The sequence below is a fragment of the Silurus aristotelis genome (genome assembly GCF_946808225.1).
Source record: "Silurus aristotelis genome assembly, chromosome: 26".
NCBI classification, from domain to species: Eukaryota; Metazoa; Chordata; class Actinopteri; order Siluriformes; family Siluridae; genus Silurus; species Silurus aristotelis.
The window spans coordinates 14,869,525-14,886,321 of record NC_139599.1 but is presented as its reverse complement, the minus strand read 5'-3'; the positions used below and the strand labels follow the sequence as shown (position 1 = coordinate 14,886,321).

Sequence of the window (16,797 nt, the reverse complement as noted above, 5' to 3'; positions counted from 1 at the left end):
AACAAAAAGCCCAACAAATGTCTCGAAAAGGTAGAGAACGGCAAGGTGTTTTATTTTGTACCAGAGGTGCAGGGTCGAACTGAGAGACCACGTGGTGCAGGAAGGCAGCAAGGTGAGCAGGTCGAGACTTCAACAGCTCTATGGTCTGAAAACAGCTACACTGACCGTTCATCTGTGACAAATAAAGCAATGAAATCTATCAAATCACTTCTTTAAAACCTCTACCCAAGAAATAAAGATAAAGTCGTCACCTGCTCCTGTTCGGTGTCGAAGTCATCGTCCTCAGCTCCGATGATGGGAGGAGGCAGACGGGACGACGGGCTCCCCACGCTACACGGATAGTTTGAGTCCTGCCCATGTGATGCGAGATAACCTTGTTAGGGATGTTAGGATAAAAAAACCCTAGGACTTAATGAGAAACGTAGGGTACGCTCACCAGGTCGACCGCATCCTCGACATCGGGAGACGGGCACGAGTTGAGGCTGACGCGCAGCGTCGACTTAGGGCTGTGGCATGGCGTGTCTCTTTGGTACGGGCTTTCTTGGATCATACTTGGTGTGACCTGTGGGCGTGTGATGGCAGAGGATATTGTGATATTAAACCTAAAGCATGCGTTAACTCGTACAAGAGCGTCAAATTACGACGAAGATTAGTACTGGGTGTCATGTGACCCAAATAATAGCATGATGGCTCGTTTCCCATACTTAATTTACCGACACGATTTAAAGGGTCTTGTTTTGTTTTTTTTATTGATTTTTACATTATTTTGTTATAAATTCTATAAATCTACATCTACAGACACTAAAATAAAAAAAATTTATTCAAGATGGAATGACATTGCTGTTCCATAACACAGCTCTAATAAATAAAAACACTCTTCCGAAGTGACGTAAACAGAAAACGAATGAGTGTGTGGTGTTAGCAGGTGTGTTGCGGTGCTGACCGGTGCCGAGTTGCTGTTCATGGGGGACTCTGTGTCAAAGTGCCAGTATGGAGAAGTGTCCACGTCTCCTAACCCTCCTCCTTTCTCTGAGTCTCCTTCCCCCGGCCTCGGAAAAAGCAGGCCATCCTTCAAACACACACAAACACACACACAATTCAGAGCGATGGCCTGAGGTGCAAACTAAATCAGGATGGAGTGTGTGAAGTTGGAGAAGTACCTGGCCAGCCGTGGTAGCTTTGCTGAGCTGGCTCGGAAGTAGAGGAATGTGCTTCTGGGCCTCCTGGATGTCCTTCAGTAGTCTCGCTGTAGGGTTTCTGCTGTACTCCTCCTTCATAGCCTACGGTTCATACACAGAGGAAGCAGACGCTGCGATTAGCTCCGGCGGTCTGTGACGACACCGTCACCCCGGTTCCCACAGAAGAGGATGTGAAATTGTGAAAGGATCACAGAATGTGCATCTATTATGTTCCTTAAAGTGACTCGCAGTCGATAATGTGTCAGATTATCAAGAATAGCTCCGCTCGCTTCTGCATTGCGCTTTCCCAGTGTTAGAAAACTTTCTTCTGTGATGTACAGTGAGGAAAATAAGTATTTGAACACCCTGCTATTTTGCAAGTTCTCCCACTTAGAAATCATGGAGGGGTCTAAATTTGTCATCGTAGGTGCATGTCCACTGTGAGAGACATAATCTAAAAAAAAAAAATCCAGAAATCACATTATATGATTTTTAAACTATTTATTTGTATGATACAGCTGCAAATAAGTATTTGAACACCTGTCTATCAGCTAGAATTCTGACCCTTAAAGACCTGTTAGTCTGCCTTTAAAATGTCCACCCACACTACATTTATTATCCTAAATTAGATGCACCTGTTTGAGGTTGTTAGCTGCATAAAGACACCTGTCCACCCCATACAATCAGTAAGAAACCAACTACTAACATGGCCAAGACCAAAGAGCTGTCCAAAGACACTAGAGACAAAATTGTACACCTCCACAAGGCTGGAAAGGGCCACGGGGAAATTGCCAAGCAGCTTGGTGAAAAAAGGTCCACTGTTGGAGCAATCATTAGGAAATGGAAGAAGCTGAACATGACTGTCAATCTTCCTCGGACTGGGGCTCCATGCAAGATCTCACCTCGTGGGGTCTCAATGATCCTAAGGAAGGTGAGAAATCAGCCCATAACTACACGTGAGGAGCTGGTCAATGACCTGAAAAGAGCTGGGACCACCGTTTTCAAGGTTACTGTTGGTAATACACTAAGACGTCATGGTTTGAAATCATGCATGGCACGGAAGGTTCCCCTGCTTAAACCAGCACATGTCCAGGCACGTTTCAAGTTTGCCAATGACCATTTGGATGATCCAGAGGAGTCATGGGAGAAAGTCATGTGGTCAGATGAGACCAAAATATTACTTTTGAGTCATAATTCCACTAAACGTGTTTGAAGGAAGAAGAATGATGAGTACCATCCCAAGAACACAATCCCTACTGTGAAGCATGGGGGTGGTAGCATCATGCTTTGGGGGGTGTTTTTCTGCACATGGGACAGGGTGACTGCACTGTATTAAGGAGAAGATGACTGGGGCCATGTATTGCGAGATTTTGTGGAACAACCTCCTTCCCTCAGTTAGAGCATTGAAGATGGGACGAGGCTGGCTCTTCCAACATGACAATGACCCGAAGCACACAGCCAGGATAACCAAGGAGTGGCTCTGTAAGAAGCATATCAAGGTTCTGGCATGGCCTAGCCAGTCTCCAGACCTAAACCCAATAGAGAATCTTTGGAGGGAGCTCAAACTTCTTGTTTCTCAGCGACAGGCCAGAAACCTGACTGATCTAGAGAAGATCTGTGTGGAGGAGTGGGCCAAAATCCCTCCTGCAGTGGGTGCAAACCTGGTGAAAAACTACAGGAAACGTTTGATCTCTGTAATTGCAAACAAAGGCTACTGTACCAAATATTAACATTGACTTTCTCAGGTGTTCAAATACTTATTTGCAGCTGTATCATACAAATAAATAGTTAAAAAAATCATACATTGTGTTTTCTGGTTTTTCTTTTGTTAGATTATGTCTCTCACAGTGGACATGCAATTACGATGACAATTTCAGACCCCTCCATGATTTCTAAGTGGGAGAACTTGCAAAATAGCAGGGTGTTTAAATAATTATTTTCCTCACTGTAGGTTTGTTTTCCGATTAAAAACGCCACGTTCGCCATAAAAAAAAAAAAAGCATCCGGACCTGGAGAACAGGACACATGAGTCGATCTCTGCGGCTCCTTCGTCCGCATCTTGCGCGGGACATCGACTTTCTGATTAAATTCTCAAACCCTGTCCTCCTGAAACGCCACACCCACACCATGAACATGGAAAGCTAGCTGGATTTAGTTACAGACTACGACCAGCATGATGGCAAAAAACGGCAGGTTATAAAAGAAACTGTGAAAGAGGAAACAAGATCCCGAGACTGAAATATAATAGCAGAATTTAACGTCCAGGGATGTTCCTCTAAGATGACACAGACCTGCACCCCAACCCCCACCCCATTACAACATACACAATAGGGGTATAAAATGAAACTAGAGTTAGCGCAGTGTCACAGTAGTAAATTAAATATTAAACACACGCAAACACACTTATATACACACATCTGTGTTACCAAAATACTAATTAATTTTTATTTTGTGTAATCACTTTCCTTTGTGCCAATTTAATCAGTAAATCAATTTATATCTTTTAATTTTTATTAAATATTATAAAATATTTTTAACCAAGCAAGCTTAAGAATTGTTCTTAAAAAGTAAGCTGTTGATGTTCACAAATGTTAATAATAATAATAAAAAAAACTGTTAATATAAAAAAAAAAAAAAACGCAAGCAATTTTTTGCATTTCTTCCCCCAAACCGTACCGAAATTGAACCGACGTACCAGACCGTGAATTTTGTAAACTATTACACCCCTAATACTATAATCCAAGTGCGTAATTGAAACAAAAGACAAGATTTGTGTGTGTGTGTGTGTGTGTGTGTGTGTGTGTGTGTGTGTGTGTGTGTGTGTGTGTGTGTTTTTTACCCATGCGGGTAAAGGGGAGGTAATGCGCTCGGAGGGAGAGGTTGAGGAAGAGGATGAGCGCTCTGCTACAGTGGGGCCGGGGGAATAGGGGGAGCTGAGGGACGAGAGTGTGTCTCCATCTCCTTCTCCCTCTGATAAGGGGATCTGCGGCAAACCCGGGGGTCTCCCCAACACCGTCAGAGCCACGTACGAACCCGCTGTAAACACACACGCGCAGTATAATAAACACGGCGTCGCATTTCCAGGTACATGATGTGCTCCAGTAACCGATAAACTTACATTTGATTAACTTCACAACTTCGACATGATTGGAATGTGTTACTAGAGTCCCGTTGACCTGAAATGCAAAATAAATACATAGAATTAAAAAGAAATCTGATCATTTGACTAACACTGAGCAGAAGACCCTAGATCATTTAGTCATGTTTGTGTGTTACTGCAGTTTGCCAGGAGGGGGCGTAAAGATGCGAGTCTGTGTGCGTGTAAAACGGGAAAAAGAGCTCAATCTGACAGGTTTATATGACCCGAGGAATCTTAAATCTTCTGGCAAAATGAATGGATGATTTCATAGTTCACTTGTTCCATATGATACAACCTACCTTGATGATTCTGTCACCCGTCTGAACGCCAGCTCGCATAGCAGCTCCATCTGACAACACGAGAGACAGAGGGAGGGGATGAGGGAGAGGACAGAAAGATACAGAGGAGAAACCAGAAAAAGAGAGAGATGGAGGAGGGGACAATAGAGATGCGAAACAGAAAATAGGCGGAGAGAGAAATGCACAGAGGACAACACAGAAAGCATGGCAGGTTGAGCGGAGACGTATAGGAGAGAGAGCAAGATAGCGGACAGATGTAAGACAGAGTGGAGGAGACGTTTAGAAAGAGACAGGAGAAAGAGAGAGATGTGAAATGGAAATGTGGGGAAAAACGTCAAGGAGACAGTGACAGCAGACAAGAGGCAGGTAAAGGGAAGACGTATAAGAAAGACCGGTATAAGAGAAGTCAATAATGTTAAACAGAAAACACACACACAGAAGACAGCAGAAGAAAGAGACAGACAGAGAAGACACATAGGAGATGTGGAGAGGAGAGACAGGCCGATGAAAACAAGACAGAGATATAGAAGAGACAGAAAAATTGAGTAGAGGAAAAAAGAGAGACAAAGAGACAAGACACATTGTAAGGACTCAGTAAAAGGGGATAATGAGCTTGTGCTTAGTTTCCAGGATGAATAAATGATTGATCAGCCTTAATGAGAAACACTACATGAAGAAGTGAATAAACAGAGGGATGAATCTCCTCTCCAGCTCACCCTCTTTAACCAGCTGCACAAATACTGGATTATCGCCGCTCACCGTCAACCCGAAGCCATTCTCATCCTTCTGGATGATCACACACCTCTGGACAAGCCCTGAGAAAGACGGAGAGAGGGAGAGAGAGAGAGAGGGAGAGAGAGAGAATCCCTTTTAAGTATCCCTTATGAATGGTCACAGATGAGTGTAAAAGCTTCGAGCCAAACAGGCACAGTCTCAGTATACACACACACACACACACACACACACACACACACACACACACACTAATAACTTTCATTATGCAGCTGCAGTTTGTGTGTACATGACTGTGTTCACTCGTTCATGTGAAGTGACAATACAATGTCTTTCCTTCCCCCACATAGAAGCACACACCCTTTCCAACTTAACATTAGTGTGTGTGGGTGTGCGTGGTTTTGTGTGTGTGTGTGTGTGTGTGTGTGTGTGTGTGTGTGTGTGTGTGTGTGTGTGTGTGTGTGTGTGTGTGTGTGTAGACTCTCACACACTTTGCTTGACCTAAATCACACTTCCTTCACACATCTTGTGCTGAGTGCATGGATTAAAGCTGGGTCAATGCCCCCACTGAGTCATTAATCCCACTCAGATTCATCCACCCCACATAGACATTCACCCCACTCAGAGTCATCCACCCCACTCGGTGTCATCCACCCCACTCCACTTGGTGTCATCCACCCCACTTCACTTGGTGTCATCCACCCCACTTCACTTGGTGTCATCCACCCCACACAGAGTCATCCACCCCACACAGAGTCATCCACCCCACACAGTCATCCACCCCACACAGTCATCCACCCCACACAGTCATTTACCCCACCCCTAATGAAGCATGGTGGTGGGTTTGTTTTTGCTCTCGCTGCTGTGTGCCCATTCAAGGAGTTCCGCCCTTAATAATGTCATGGAGAGCCATTATATCACTTTACATCACTTTCTGAAACATATACAAACTCGGAAGCACAGAAATACTCCACCATATGTCCAAATGCTTTGGCTTTTTATTTTTTTTTATTTTTTTTTACTTTGGCCATCTTTAGCATAAGAATCCTACAGTGGCCGAGCAGTGCAAGACACATTAACAAATAGACACGAAAACAAAATAACCAAAAAGTGGAAAGTTCTCTGTTTACTTTACACTATTTTATATTTTGATTAGTGCACCTTTATATATAAGAAAATAAAAGAAGTAAACATTGGCAAGCAAGGAGAATCTGTTGTACTTCCTGTATATCTTGAATGACAGGCGTCTTGTCCAATGATCAGTAAGTGTTCCATTCACAAACTATACCTAACCTTTTCCGGTTTGTCTGAATTGTCGTCGGGTTTTTTTTTCGGATTTGTTATTTTGTTTTTGGATTTGTTAGTGTTTTCTAATTTGTTAATGTGTTTGGCACTTCTCGGCCACCGTAGAATCCAACTCTTAAACAGTATACGTAACACCAAATATATAAAATAGCATTAGACCCCCACTTTAATCTCAATGGAAATACATAGGACGTGTACAGACATTAAAAAACAATGTTAGCACACAAAAAAAATTCAAATTAATATTTCGCCTGCCCCAAATGGTGTGTACTTATGTTGTAGGGAGCACACAATGTGAACAGGAAGTCCCGGCTTGCAGGAGACTCCTTCCTAGTCACACCCTGTTCGAATTCACAAGTGTATTCCAGTTTGACGCTAAATCCCTGAGTAATCTTTTCCCAGCACCACTGCGACCAGTCAGGCGGGTTAGTACGTATCCAAGGTGGCATTTCGCTCGGAGATAAACCTCGAGGTTGATTGAATTGATTCTGATTTTAATTTTAAAAAAATGTAATAATATATTCTAGTCAGCATAAAAAAAAAAAAATTTAAATGCACACTTCTCCATAAAATGCTAACGCTGCAGAATGAAAGTCAGCCCGGTTCCGTTAGCATGACACAAACACTTGTGCGTTACGCTAACCGGAGTTAGAGTGAAAAAAACAGGAGTCGACCACATCGATCAGACCTCCGAGTGGATCCCCTACGAACCCAGAGGAACAGGAAAGCATGCGAACGAGGAAATGAGGGAGTGAGTTAATAAGAAAAGGATGAAGATGCAGAAATGAGAAACACCACAGCAAAAACACACACACACACACACACACACACACCCAATGCAGCGGCCTTCAATGAACTCTTACCACACGACTCGGGCCTTCGTTCTACACTCTGCACAGGCAGCTCTGACAGCAGGGATACATGCAGGACACACACACACACACAAGTACACAAAATGATGAGGTAAGCGAGGTAAGCTAAATGCATTGAAAGGGAAAAAACAAAGCAACAACACAACACATTTCTAGTGTAGCAAGTGTACAGGAGCAGAGGAGCAGACAGAAGCAGTTTTTGGCTAAAAGTGATCAGACTTCTACTTAAAAACAAAGGGATAAATAGATTCTATGCATATATATATACACAGTGGGGAAAATAATTATTTGATCCCCAGCTGGTTGTAGCCCATTCCAGCCTTGTGCAGGTCTACAATCTTGTCCCTGATGTCCTTTGACAGCTCTTTGGTCTTTCCCCTAGTGGTGAAGAGTTCTTTATGTTCTCGTCCAACGTGGGCATGAAAAGCACAGTTTAGTACGGACCAAAATAAAACTATTCTAAGCACTTGGACTTTCCTAATGAGCTCATCTCCTCTCGTTGTATTTTCCACACAGACACTCAGGAAACGGTTTCTCGTTCGCAGCTGTTCGGCGATGATGCGCACGCGCTCACGTGTGACTCACGACTCCGTCTGGTCGCGGGATGCCACCGGTATGATGCTCGGTATCTCGATAAACAGCTTTCTACACGTTCTGCCGTCGGAATTCACACCTATGACTTGTTATTTGTCGCAAATCAAAATTGGTAGGTGAGAGGATTCTTTCGTAATCGGAAAACTATTTTGATTTGGCTCTAAATCTGAATCGCTCGGCTTATTTTTTAAATAAATAAAACCCGTCATGTATACGAGAGCAGACTCTTACCTGTGGGGTCAAAGTCATGTGTGGGTGGTGCGGACACCTTCTCGCTCTTGGGTTTCTTGTCGGGGGGGTGGTCCTTGTTGATAATACTTCCTGGTCTGCGCACACACACAAACACACAGACTTGATTACTATAGTTCAGATTAAATAAATAAATAAATAAATAAAGAGAAACAACAAATGTTTATTAGTTTTCATCCACAAAATAAATTTAATAAAAAATTAATCTGTGCCAATTTAAATGATTACTCAATTTAATAAATATAATAAAATACGTGTATTGCATTCATTCGATTTATTCTATTGTACTTTTCTATATTTTATTTTTATAAAAATTTATACAATTTTCTATATTATTTAACCAAGGAGGCATTTTATTTAATAATCAAAAATAAACGACAAGCAATTTTATGTTTTGCATTTATTCCCCCAATCGTACCAAAATGTAACCAAACTGTGAATTTTGTGTACCGTTACACCCCTAATATATATATTTGTGTGTGTGTGTGTGTGTGTTTGTGTGTGTGTGTGTGTGTGTGTGTGTGTGTGAATGTACATATTTCAGCCTACACAGAACCTTGAGTCAGATTTAAATGTACTCCAAGTTCGGATTGGTGTCTGATATGTGGTCATGTGACCTGGGGGTGAGTCATGTGGTCAGTGTGTGCATGTGGGCTGATTTGAGGGACAGGTGTGTTCACATTAAAGACAGCTCATGTGTGCATCCAAGTCTGGGCAAAAAAAAACCAAAAAAAACAAAGGTGACTGCGAATGTAGCCTGAAGAAAGATCTTTTGGAAGAACGATGTTTATCTCTTCGGTACAACTCCAGATAATTAAAGACTCTGTGCCAAGCTTATTCACACACCTTCCCTGCGCGTCTTCAGCCTGCGGAACTGTACGTATATTAAAAATAAACGTTACTATCGGCACGTTACGGTGCACACTAAACCCCCGAGGCGGTGCAGCTGCATGCCTGGTCGGAATCCCGAGTGCGACTGTTTGTTGTGCAGAGCTCCAGTATCTCAGACATCAGTGTTGTGTCTACGTGCTTGAAACCCCACAAGCCTGTGACTCAGCCCCTTCTTATCAGCGGCTCGTCGTTTAGCTGTGCGCGCGCTATTCTTCTCCTTAAATAGCAGCCTGACGCAAATTTGGCATAGGAGCATGCGTGTGGGGAGGGGGGAGGGGAGGGGACGCTGCTCTCGACTCACCTGGTTGGTTTTTTGGGAAACCTGCAAGACAGAAAGGAAAAGTTGTTAAAGCGCAGATCCATTCACAAAAAAAAAAAAAGGTCAATGTAAATGAATTCAAATGTCAATGAATGTAAAAAATGATATATGTAAATTAATGCAAATACCAATAAATTGTACAAAGCAGTAAACCGTAGACCAGCACAATTCGAATGAAACATTTGAAAATCATAATTAAAAAAAATATTTTTAAGCGTCACCTGCTTTAGCTAAAGGGGTCGAGCACACTTTGTTGCCATGGCGACATTACAGCACGATGGCGTGCTTTTGAGAGGAAGAAACTTACACCCATGATTAATCTGACATTTGAACCAAGCGTGTGCATGCATGTGTGTGTATATTTTGCTACAAGTTTTTAAGCACTTGTTTGTCTGCTTCTTTAAATTGCATAATAAAAAAAAAATTTCAATGGAAACACAATGATTAATACATTCCTTAGCAGCAAGGGGGAAAAACACACACACACACACACACACACACACACACACACACACACACATCTGTACACATATACACATTCTCTATAACAATGCAGCTCAACGAGGAGGCCTGAATGATTTCCCACTACGATTCATCAGAAAATATTCACATAAACGAGCCAAAACAAGTGAGAGAGAGAGAGAGAGAGAGAGAGAGAGAGAGAGAGAGAGAGAGAGTGAGAGAGAGTGAGAGAGAGCGAGAGAGAGCGAGAGAAAGAGAGAGAGAGAGACGCAAAGAAAAACAGAAAGCGATTTCTTCACGGTGACATGCCGAGCGACCACTGCACAAGTCTGCACTGTTTCTATGGAAACGCTATTGTATTAAAAAGATAAAATAGCTTTTAGACCTTAAGACACTTTATTAAAGTGCATCTTTCGTTTCACTGATATCACCAATGTAACGCAGCAATTAGCAACATTATATCAAGCAGAAGAAGTGGTCAGTTATCTAATCACAAGAGTGCAGGAATGCTGTGTGTGTGTGTGTGTGTGTGTGTGTGTGTGTGTGTGTGTGTGTGTGTGTGTGTGTGTGTGTGGAGGAGCCTCTCTTAACAAAAATAGCTCGGGCGTCTTGTCCACCCCTCTCTTTTTCTCTCTGTGTGTGTAGTGTTGTTCTCTCTCCCTCCCCATGTCTTCCCCCAATCCCCCTTTTTCTCTCTCTCTTTCTCTCCCTGTCTCCCTCTACCCTGTGTCTCTCTCCATCTTTTTCTATGTATTTTTCTCTCTCCCCATGTCTCTCCCCCTCTGTGTGTCTCTCTCTCTGTTTTTCTCCCTCTTTCTTTATTCATGGCCTGTCTCTCTTTGCCTGCCTTTCTCTCCCCATGTGTCTCTCTCCGTCTTCCCCTCTCTTCATCTCTCTCTCTCTCTCTCTCTCTCTCTCCATCTCTCCTCTTACCATCTCTCTCTCCCTCTCCCCATTTGTCTCCCTCCATCCCCTGCTCTCCCCCGTTTCTTTCTCTCTGTCTCCCCCCTCCATGTGTCTCTCTCCATCTCCCCCTCTCTCCCATGTGTCTCTCCCCTCCACCATCTTTCTGTCTCTCCCCCTTTCTTTTTTCTCCGCTTGTTTCCTATGCCTGTCTCTCTCTTCCTATCTCTCCCCCCAATGTGTCTCCCTTTTTCACCCCCTGTCCCCCCTGTGTCTCTCTCCCTTCCATGGGTGGTTTTTGTTTTTGTTGCTGTTCCTTCCCCTCAGCGACGTGGGGAACAATGGTTCTCGCGTCAGTGCCGTCCCACTCCACAGCAGGCCCGCAGGTCCGATTCCCGGAAACAGAGCGCGCTTCTGGCAGCGACGCCGGCTTCCTGAATGTGTGTGAATGAGGAGGGGTATGTGTGTGTGTGTTGGATTGGACAGGCTGTAGTGAAGGGTAAAGGCAGGGGGCAGGATATGGCCAAAATAAAACTCAGGCCTTTCTTTTTTCCTCACTGAAGGGTTTTTTCCCCTTCACTTACAGCAGATTTCACACTCAAACCAAACGAAACCGAATAAGTGCTCATCAATAAAACAAATCCAGAGAGCAAACCTTAAAATAGTTCGTGTTTTGTTTTCTTGCTTCTTTTTAAACTCTGAAGGAGGAGTAAAAGGGGAAAGAAACAAACAAACAAAAAAAAAAAGACAGAAGGGAAGTGGCTGAACATAGTGACCACTCGAGCGCTTTTGTATTTGGCAGATGAGGGGAAAGCTGGGTAATCACCCCGAGGGCTCTATGGAAACAGGAAGAGCTTAATATTGCAATACGGAGAGAGGATTATAAGCTTGAAGGAGCCTGCCAGAGGAAAGTGCGTACGCTCCGTAGAAATAAGTTGATGGGGGTGTTAATTGGGCTCTTTAAATGCTGCAAAAACTAAAAGATATATAATAAATCATTAGATTGCAAACCCACCATTGTATGATTAAAAAAAAAAAAAACATACAATCGTGATGGCTATCCTTCATCTCTCCCGCCATTCACCGCGACACGAGTCAATCACGGTTCCCCGTGAGCTCAAGTATGTGGAAGACGGCAAACAACACTTTCCTCTTAGTTACTCTGCCTTGACTCTATACACGAAATGGGCAAAAGATTGCGGACACACGACAGTTAAAATCGATGTGCTTTTTAAGAATCCATTCTTCTAAGATGTTCCACTCGATTTTGGTGCTTGTGGACATTCGGTCAGCGTTAGAACTGATGTAGGTGAAGTGAGGGGGCCTGGGGGGGTCGTCCTGCAGGTGTTCAATAGGTTTAAGGTCGGAGCTCTATAGCAGGAGATCTTCTGCATACTTCCGACCCACGGAAACCTTCTTCATGGAGATTGACTGGTGCACAGGTTTGGGTCTCTTCGTTTAAGTGAAGGGACAATTACAATCGTGTGGCAACACTATGCGGAAGCAGCACACACGGCCGGGAAAAATCTGGTGTCCCGATACTTTTGTTAAAAAAGTTCACGTTTCCGAGTTATGAAGCGAAATCGAATGAACAAACTGATCAACCTAATGGCCACAGAGCTGATTGGCGAGGTTCAGGAAGCGAATATGGGCGTGCCTGTAAATCACAAACAAAGGATTACCGACTCAGCGCTTTGGTCCTTTGGTGTTATTTGGAATGATTTGTGCTCTTTTGCCTTTCCAATCTCTTAAGCTCGTTAGCATTACGCTGGACCGCAACCAAATGCAAATGACCGACGTGTTTGAGCAGAGAGAAATTTTTAAAAGCACTAAAGATAATTATAATATTCAAAATGGATATTTTGTCGAAGTCAAATGCCGTTCCTGAAGTCACCGCTGATGGTTAACATCAACAGGTTTTTTTTTCACCTACGTTTATTTTAAATTAAAAAAAAATGTTAGTATATATAAAAAAAAAATTTCTTTTCAAAAAACAAACTAAAAAAAGTCCCTGATACTATGATATTTCATTAACACCTGCTTGGCACTGCTCTTAAGCTTACTATAAATGAAAAGCAGACATTTAAATGGCGTCACGTGACTCTGGGAAGTGTAAGTGAACGAGAGCTCTTTTATTTAGCAAACTGCCTCATTTGCATGTCCGTGATTTTTTATTTCACGTCGGTGCATTAACAAGCGCTCGGCTCCCAACCGGCCATCAAAATCACAGCGCTGAGGAAGAAGCGGACAGAGGATATGAGGACCTCGTTCATGTGCTCGTACATTCATCTTTCACTCTCTTCAGGACGAGCTTTTCGTCTCCAGGCCCTGAAGGGAGGAGAGTCTTGGCTCCTTCTGCCCCAATAAACCCGACGAGGCGAGAGTGAGAGCGAGAAAAGGGACGTACATTTCTTCACGCTACGCTGTCCGCTCACGTTTTATTATTACTCCTAGCGCGGGAGGGGTGCGGATCTCAACAGACAGTTTTAGCGCGGAAGGTTCCCGAATCCCAGAGTAATTAAAGATGGACGCTTTCTTTTCTATAAATCATGGCAAGGTTTTCTGTTTTAAAAGAATTGGCAATGTTGTAACGCTTTAATGGAACAAATAAGGCAATGAACGGTGTAACGGTATAAAAATCGACCTCAGAACGATGGGACTGATTCAGTTTCACCACAACAAGATTATGTTTCAGCATTAGTCAGAGAGAGAGAGAGAGAGAGAGAGAGATACAGAGAGAGAGAGAGAGAGAGAGCGAGCGAGAGAGAGAGAGAGAGAGAGAGCGAGAGAGAGAGAGAGAGAGAGAGAGACGGAAAACGCACATCCGTTTCAGATGCCGCGGTTAATCCGCCCAGGAGATGTAACGCTCTGCAATCTTTCCATCTCTCCATGAGAATCTCGCATGCTGTGGGAAATTTTGACGTGGTGCGTTTGTAGGAATAGAAAATCTCTCTCTCTTTCTCTCTCTCCTTCTCTCATTTAGTAGTTACAAAGGGCTGAATGCATGACCATGAACCCAGACGACACCGCCTCGGCTTTTCCACATCCTCTGTGTGCCCAAAAAAAAAGAGAGAGCGAGGGAGAAAAAAAAAAAAAAAAAAAGAGGAAAAAAAAAAAAAAAAGAGGAAACGACATGGAGTCTTCCTTACAAAAAAAAATAAAAATAGCGAGTGAAGCTGAAACTGGTGTTCATAAAAAATTTAACATAACAAATAAAAGGCTACTGAGGAAACGTTCTGAATGGAACGGAACATTTCTACATACATCTACATTATATGGACAAAAGTATTGGAACACCTGACCTTTCCAGCCATGTGGTTCTACGAGATTGGGGGCATAGAATTGTATAGTATGTGGTGGAATGGCTGGAATTTCACCTAAACTAGGAGACCCAAACCTGTTTTAGTAGGACAAATAAAGCTCCATGAAGATATGCTCTACCTGGGTTAGAAGACTTTACTGACGCCTATGTGGCTGAATGAGCACAAACCTTTAAAAAAACTAGTGGAACATCTTTTCAGAAGAGTGGAGGTTATTCTAACAGGAAATACAGACTAAATGAGGAATAGGATGTTCGAAAAGCACATACCAATCACATGCTCAGGTGTCTACAAACGTTTGTTTGGATAGTGTACGATATTTTAGTGCCCGTTGGAGGTCCTCACAGATTGTAAAGGAAATGGTTGGTCGGAACGTTTCATCTTTTACATTTCAACAATTATTCGGGTCGGATATAAATTTTAAGTCCAACTGAAAGCCTTTTGATCAGCAGGATGTGACAGGACATTTCCATTTAACTCCCAGACACCTTAAAAGAATAGAAATTGAGGGGACAAAGAATCTCTCTCTCTCTCTCTCTCTCTCTCTCTCTCTCATATTAAACTGTCTATTTTTCTCCTTCCTCCTTTTCAATTGTCTAATTCCAACACAGGCTCCGTAAAAAGGAACATTGTACGAGTTTTATTTTTAGACTGCGGAATAAACACTAGCCCCGGGGTAGAACGCGCCACGATCCTTTAATATACTAAATATCGAAGCTTGAATGGGCGAAAAAAACTGCTGTCATTAGCTATTACTGTGCAGGGAAGAGATGAAATATACGAGGTAGCAAGTTGGAACAAAGAACAAACAGGTCGTTCAAACAAACGAGCTCAACCCCTCCCCCAAAAATTGTCGAACCCACTGGTTAAACGGAGCTCGTCTCGAAACCTTTTGATACCAACTTCGTGTTTATGCGTGAGACGGACATGTGTTTTTTTTTTTTTACTGCGACAACCGATTCTTCTTATTGACAAATATCAAATGGTTAACACGAGATCGAGTGAACTTATTGGGTGCACGATATTTCTATCTTAGGTTTAGAGGGTAAGCGTTGGTTATTACAGGAATAGTAATCCACTGACCATCGTAATGTATTTGGAACGCAACCAAGTGGAAACATGTTGGTCAGGCTGGACGGATGGCTTGTCCCAAACCAGTGGCTTTCGAAAGTAGAAATATGTTTATATAAAGCTTTAAACAATGGACACTGTCCCAAAGCAGATTGGCAAAGACGACGAATATAAATTTGACCGTCCTAAATTAGTCCCTATCTAATTATTTGTTTGGCCAGGGTACCTCCCTGAGGATGGTACAACCTTGAGAGGAATCGGACTCTAAAGGGAAACCGTCCTCATCCGACACCGAATGTCCATTCGTTCATAACACTGATGGATGTGTGAACGCTTTAAGTGTAAAATAAACTTGTGCGCATAGACCACACGCTTTACAGAATCCCTTCTCTTTCTGATAAACCCTCGAGTCGCAGTGGCTTCAGGAAGCAGATGGTGCAACGTGGAGGACGTTGACAGGATCTGAGGGTCTGAGCTTCGCGATCTGGCAAACTCTTTCAACAGCGTCTGCGGCAAAGAGCACTTAAAGTCAGCTAATTACAGATTTATGGTAAACATGGCAAGGACATAATCCTCTCTGCTGAGGGGCCGCAGCCAGAGAGATAAAAACATCTGATGGCTGTGATCCGGAGGAGTGAAAACGAACATGACATGTTTTTTCGGGGCGGCAAATTGCCCGAAACCTGAGCAGCTCTTACTTGAGGAAAAAGGAAACAACATGCTATAAACAATATGAGCTCAATCTAAGCACAACGTTCCAGTCCGTGCTTTTATAAGAAGTTATTTATTTTTTTACCAGGACAAATATAGCAATAATTGGTTTGACGACAAACAAAACGCACATCATCTTGTATTACTCAGAAGCCCTCTCTCTCTCTCTGAAGAGGTGGAAAACTGTCATTAAACCTCTGTCCACAAAAAGTTCAACAAGCATCTGTTTACGACAAGTGTTTTCGTTATGCATTACATAAACCTGTGATTTACCTCGCAGCCGGGACTACTCGCCTGGGCAAAATCCGATCGATGCCTTTCCGACCAATCGGAATCGAGAACTTCGAATCAAGAGCGCTGCACCGTCGTGCTCTGTAAGTTCCTGTAAGCGTTTCTAGACAAATCAGGAAAAAAAGTCTGAAGAAAGCCACAGAAAAACAATGCTATCTCAGAGAGTGACCAGAGTGCCAGCACTATTTTTAGCAGTCTGATTACGAAAAAGGGGGGGGGGGGGGCTCTCATGTCTCGGATGCCGAAAATACCAGACAGATTCCTGAGGGATGTTCAGAACGCAAGCTTTTTCACGGCCAGACTCCAGAGGCCCGAGAAGATCAATCTTTCCGAGCATGCATGACGATCTAAGAGAAGGTTTTAGGCACTGATACAAATTTAGGTTATACGGTTAATAAAAAGTGACCAAACAATATTGAGTCATAATAAAGTTTCTATGATAACACTAAGTGTTGGAGTTA

At 43.0% G+C, this 16,797-nt stretch overlaps 1 protein-coding gene across 9 annotated transcripts in view; it reads right to left on the bottom strand.

Moving 5' to 3' along the window:
* arhgef12b (Rho guanine nucleotide exchange factor (GEF) 12b) overlaps window positions 1–16,797 on the bottom strand; it is a 43,495-nt gene that overhangs the window by 11,230 nt on the left and 15,468 nt on the right. For 2 of the 9 annotated variants that reach the window (XM_083532090.1, XM_083532091.1), the window contains exons 2-13: window positions 9,561–9,581; window positions 8,351–8,445; window positions 7,517–7,558; window positions 5,333–5,431; window positions 4,617–4,666; window positions 4,297–4,354; window positions 4,018–4,214; window positions 1,161–1,280; window positions 944–1,069; window positions 437–562; window positions 252–350; window positions 62–172 (exon numbers count right to left, since the gene is read on the bottom strand). In XM_083532090.1, coding sequence (XP_083388216.1) covers window positions 62–172; window positions 252–350; window positions 437–562; window positions 944–1,069; window positions 1,161–1,280; window positions 4,018–4,214; window positions 4,297–4,354; window positions 4,617–4,666; window positions 5,333–5,431; window positions 7,517–7,558; window positions 8,351–8,445; window positions 9,561–9,581 — 1,144 coding nt within the window. Of the gene's footprint in view, window positions 1–61; window positions 173–251; window positions 351–436; window positions 563–943; window positions 1,070–1,160; window positions 1,281–4,017; window positions 4,215–4,296; window positions 4,355–4,616; window positions 4,667–5,332; window positions 5,432–7,516; window positions 7,559–8,350; window positions 8,446–9,560; window positions 9,582–16,318; window positions 16,454–16,797 lie in introns of those variants that run through there. The other 7 variants (XM_083532093.1, XM_083532092.1, XM_083532096.1 and 4 more) reach the window with 6 other exon arrangements.